This window comes from Atta cephalotes (genome assembly GCF_000143395.1).
Source record: "Atta cephalotes unplaced genomic scaffold scaffold00192, whole genome shotgun sequence".
Lineage (NCBI taxonomy): Eukaryota > Metazoa > Arthropoda > Insecta > Hymenoptera > Formicidae > Atta > Atta cephalotes.
This window is the reverse complement of record NW_012130256.1, coordinates 7,324-11,011: the sequence shown is the minus strand read 5'-3', so window position 1 is coordinate 11,011 and position 3,688 is coordinate 7,324. Positions and strand designations below refer to the sequence as shown.

Below are 3,688 nucleotides of genomic sequence, written 5' to 3'. Positions count from 1 at the left end.
GTGTGTGTGTGCGTGCGTGCGTGCGTGCGTGTGTGTGTGTATGTATGTATGTATGTATGTATGTATGTATGTATGTATGTATGTATGTATGTATGTATGAAACACTCGATTTAATTATTTAATTCCAGAGTGAAAATGGATATTTGATATAACTAAATTTTTCAAGTTTAAAATACAAATTTCAAATGTATATATGTAAAATATATAATTTCTTTTCAGTTAATGTACACATGCCGAAAGATAGAGTAACTCAAATGCATCAAGGATATGGCTTTGTTGAATTTATGGGAGAAGAAGATGCAGATTATGCTATTAAAATTATGAATATGATCAAACTTTACGGTAAACCTATTCGTGTAAACAAGGCTAGTGCACACCAGAAGAACTTGGATGTTGGAGCAAATATATTTATAGGAAATCTTGATCCAGAAGTAGATGAAAAATTGTTGTACGACACCTTTAGTGCATTTGGCGTGATTTTGCAAACACCAAAAGTACATTCAATTAATTTTATTACAATCGACTGTTTTTTCTTTAACTGCTATATAACGAAATAATTTTACATTACAGATAATGAGGGATCCTGAGACAGGTAATTCGAAAGGCTTTGCTTTCATTAATTTCGCTTCTTTTGATGCCTCAGATGCCAGCATTGAGGCAATGAACGGTCAATATCTGTGCAATCGGCCAATTTCAGTATCGTATGCTTTTAAACGCGATGCTAAGGGCGAGAGACATGGTAGTGCTGCCGAAAGACTTTTAGCGGCTCAAAATCCTCTGAGTCAAGCGGATAGACCGCATCAATTATTTGCGGATGCGCCACCTTTGGCGCCGCCATCAATGCCAAATTCAAACGCGAATACCCATCAACCTGCTCATCATCCCCAGCATCATGTGATGCATCATGGAATGGTGGTGCCACCGCCGCCACCACCGTCTACTCCTGGACCACCGATGGGTCATCCGCCTCCGCCGCCTGTCCCACCGCCACCATCTGGTGGATTTCCACCAGCGAACATCCCTCCGCCTCCTCTACCTCCAATGTCTATGGCGACGCATCCTCCTCTACCACCCGGGATGCCACCGCCGTTGCCGCCTATGCCAGTGCCGACTTCTCAGGCGCAATCAGCTGCCTCTAGGATGATGGCACCACCACCACCACTTTGGTCTGTCGGGACACCGCCACAGGGACAATTTCCGCCGCCTCCTCCACCATCTTCCAGCGGTGGTCCTCCACAATTCGGACAGTATCAGCCTACGCCTCCAAGACCACCACCTCCAACTTGGCGACATCCGCCACCGCCGCCCGTTTCGCAAGGTGGTCCACCACCGCCACCACCACCCCAATTCCGACCACCCTTCCCACCAAGAGGACCACCACCACCACCACCGCCACATGATGGCAACCAATATTAATATTATATTCGTCACTTATATTTATACATTGTGTGAACACAAATGATAAATGATTTAATTTTGTTTACAATTATTGTCAACAATGTATTATTATGAATCGAGAGATCTATGATACATTGATTAAAAAATCTGCTTTTTTACGAAACTGATTTCTTCATTGTAGTTAAATAAAGTTCTTGTTCACATTATAGCGATTAGCATAGTAGTACGAAAATTTAGTAATTAATTGGAGTATTATTTAATATCTTGATCAGTTAACTATGTAATGTCGCTGGGCATTAACGGCCCATAATGAGAGCATGATGTGTCAATTACAATATGCATCTCGCTCGGTCACTTATCATATCGATCGATTAAGCTTTGGCGCTTGAATAATGTACCTACATACCGCGTTTGTTATATCGATTATTTCGTGCCTGTCCAGTCCAGTCAACGATAGTCGAACACCAAGTCTACTGTCGAATATCCTACTATGTTCGCGTAATTTTATTTTTTAAAACTGAACAAAGTGATCACTTTCTGGTGAGGATGAGTTACTAAGAAAATTTGTGTGCGATATACGTCACGTGTTATAATATTAATTTAGTAAATAGTAAATAAAACGTAGTGTAATAAAACGCAAGACAGAAAGACCATCAAAATAATTTTGTAAGTTTTTTTCAGAATATTTACAATCGCAATACGACTTGATCGAACTGTTACGCATCCGCTACGTCAAACATAAATGTAATTATGGACGCTTTGTTATGGAAACTTGAGCAGTGAAGTAAGATCGAGCGATAAATTTTTAATCATCTTGCATCTTCCTGCTACAGCAGAAAAAACCAATGTGCTAATGTCGAGGGATAAATATGGCACTAGTCTTTTATGAACATAGAAAGCTTCGAACTTGGAAACAACAGTGACATTAACGCGTTTAAATTATACGTATGCATAGTCAAGTATCATCCGCATGATCTGCATCGCTGCTACAATTTGCAGCGTCATTTCATAGTGCAACGGCGAGCACCACGTCATCCTTTGGAAGCCTGGTACTTTTGGCTAGACAATGCTTTACTCGTTTCTGTCATTTTTGTGGTGAGCATACCTGTTTAAATGCATCGAGCTTGTTTGAGATACACAGGTATCGATTTTGAAACTTTTTAAATAAAAGATTCAAAAAATATTCGTATATTTGTAATATTGCTGCTTATTTTTTTTATCGGCAAAACGATCATACAGTCTGTGTTCTAAATTCTTCGTCGTTTGTTATTTAAAGCGTATTAAAAAGCATTTATTGTTATGTACTTTGAAACCAGATAAACGCGGTATATGTAGTTGGATAATCTGCAGAAAGACATATAATAATATTTAAGGTATTTCATCCGGATATAACGCACGTATCAACGATAATAGACAAAACGCTCAGGAATTTAATCAGCCAAGAACTAATGAAAACCAGATATCTATAAGTATAGTTCCCACAACGTTTTCGTCGCAGAGAAAGATGTTGGTAATCGGTGCGCAGCCGAGCTTCACGCACATGAGTAAGAGCTGGAACATTCTTTCTCATTTTACATTCATCGCTAATCTGTATATGCACGTCTGAAAAGATTGTTCGTTTACATTGAAAAAATTAAATCTAATATAAAAAAAAAGAAACGATTGACACCGAACAAGTTACAAAATATAATAAAAAATATATATGCTTGTCAGGCAAATTATTCGCCCTTTTAAAAGGTCATCTTTTGTTGCAGATCGATGAAAATTGTATATATAGTACTCTTAATATTGATCTCTCACGCATTTCTATGCGCCAATAAAATACTGATTTATATTTCAGCACCAGTTGTTGCGTAACAAAGCGCCGCTTTGTCGATTCGTCACAAGATCGAGATGTGATGTGTTCCATCAGCGCTCAGTGTTTTCAAAACTTTGTCATCAGTTCTCTCATTCTTTACCGGCACAACACGTCGTGTTATCGCCTTTTACTTTCCATTCGTATGTAACAATCGCTAGTAGATAACTTGTAATATATACTTTAAATACATAATACAAACATGAAGAATTTTTAATAAATGGGATATAGAAAATTTTATATTTTTCCTTCCAAAGAAAGACGAATCCCTGATATATAATTATATGAGAGCTCAATAAATTTGCGAAACAGATTTAGAATTGTCCAGTCAGACAAATCTTATTAAATACGCAAAAGATAAGATAACACTTGATAGTATTAAAATTATTTTTAATTTTACATGAATATGTTATATATATATATATATATATATAT

The 3,688-nt window shown here is 37.6% G+C and overlaps 2 protein-coding genes across 2 annotated transcripts; both read left to right on the top strand.

Annotated features, from left to right (window-relative positions):
* Nucleotides 1–227: 227 nt before the first annotated feature.
* Nucleotides 228–1,416, top strand: LOC105625168 (splicing factor 3B subunit 4-like). The gene is made up of 2 exons (XM_012206509.1): nt 228–494; nt 571–1,416. The coding sequence occupies exons 1-2, from the start codon at nt 231–233 to the stop codon at nt 1,414–1,416; spliced, it is 1,110 nt and encodes a 369-aa protein (XP_012061899.1). The 5' UTR covers nt 228–230.
* Nucleotides 1,417–2,122: 706 nt separating this feature from the next.
* On the top strand, nt 2,123–3,255 carry LOC105625170. Its single transcript, XM_012206511.1, has 4 exons — nt 2,123–2,505; nt 2,675–2,723; nt 2,772–2,942; nt 3,239–3,255. The coding sequence occupies exons 1-4, from the start codon at nt 2,284–2,286 to the stop codon at nt 3,253–3,255; spliced, it is 459 nt and encodes a 152-aa protein (XP_012061901.1). The 5' UTR covers nt 2,123–2,283.
* The last annotated feature ends 433 nt before the right edge of the window (nt 3,256–3,688 follow it).

Coding starts and splice junctions, on each gene's coding strand:
- LOC105625168 (XM_012206509.1), top strand. CDS start 231: ATGCCGAAAGATAGAGTAACTCAAATGCATCAAGGATATGGCTTTGTT. Junction 495..570: donor TGATTTTGCAAACACCAAAA/GTACATTCAATT, acceptor TTTACATTACAG/ATAATGAGGGATCCTGAGAC.
- LOC105625170 (XM_012206511.1), top strand. CDS start 2,284: ATGAACATAGAAAGCTTCGAACTTGGAAACAACAGTGACATTAACGCG. Junction 2,506..2,674: donor TTTTTGTGGTGAGCATACCT/GTTTAAATGCAT, acceptor TGTTATTTAAAG/CGTATTAAAAAGCATTTATT. Junction 2,724..2,771: donor TTTGAAACCAGATAAACGCG/GTATATGTAGTT, acceptor ATAATATTTAAG/GTATTTCATCCGGATATAAC.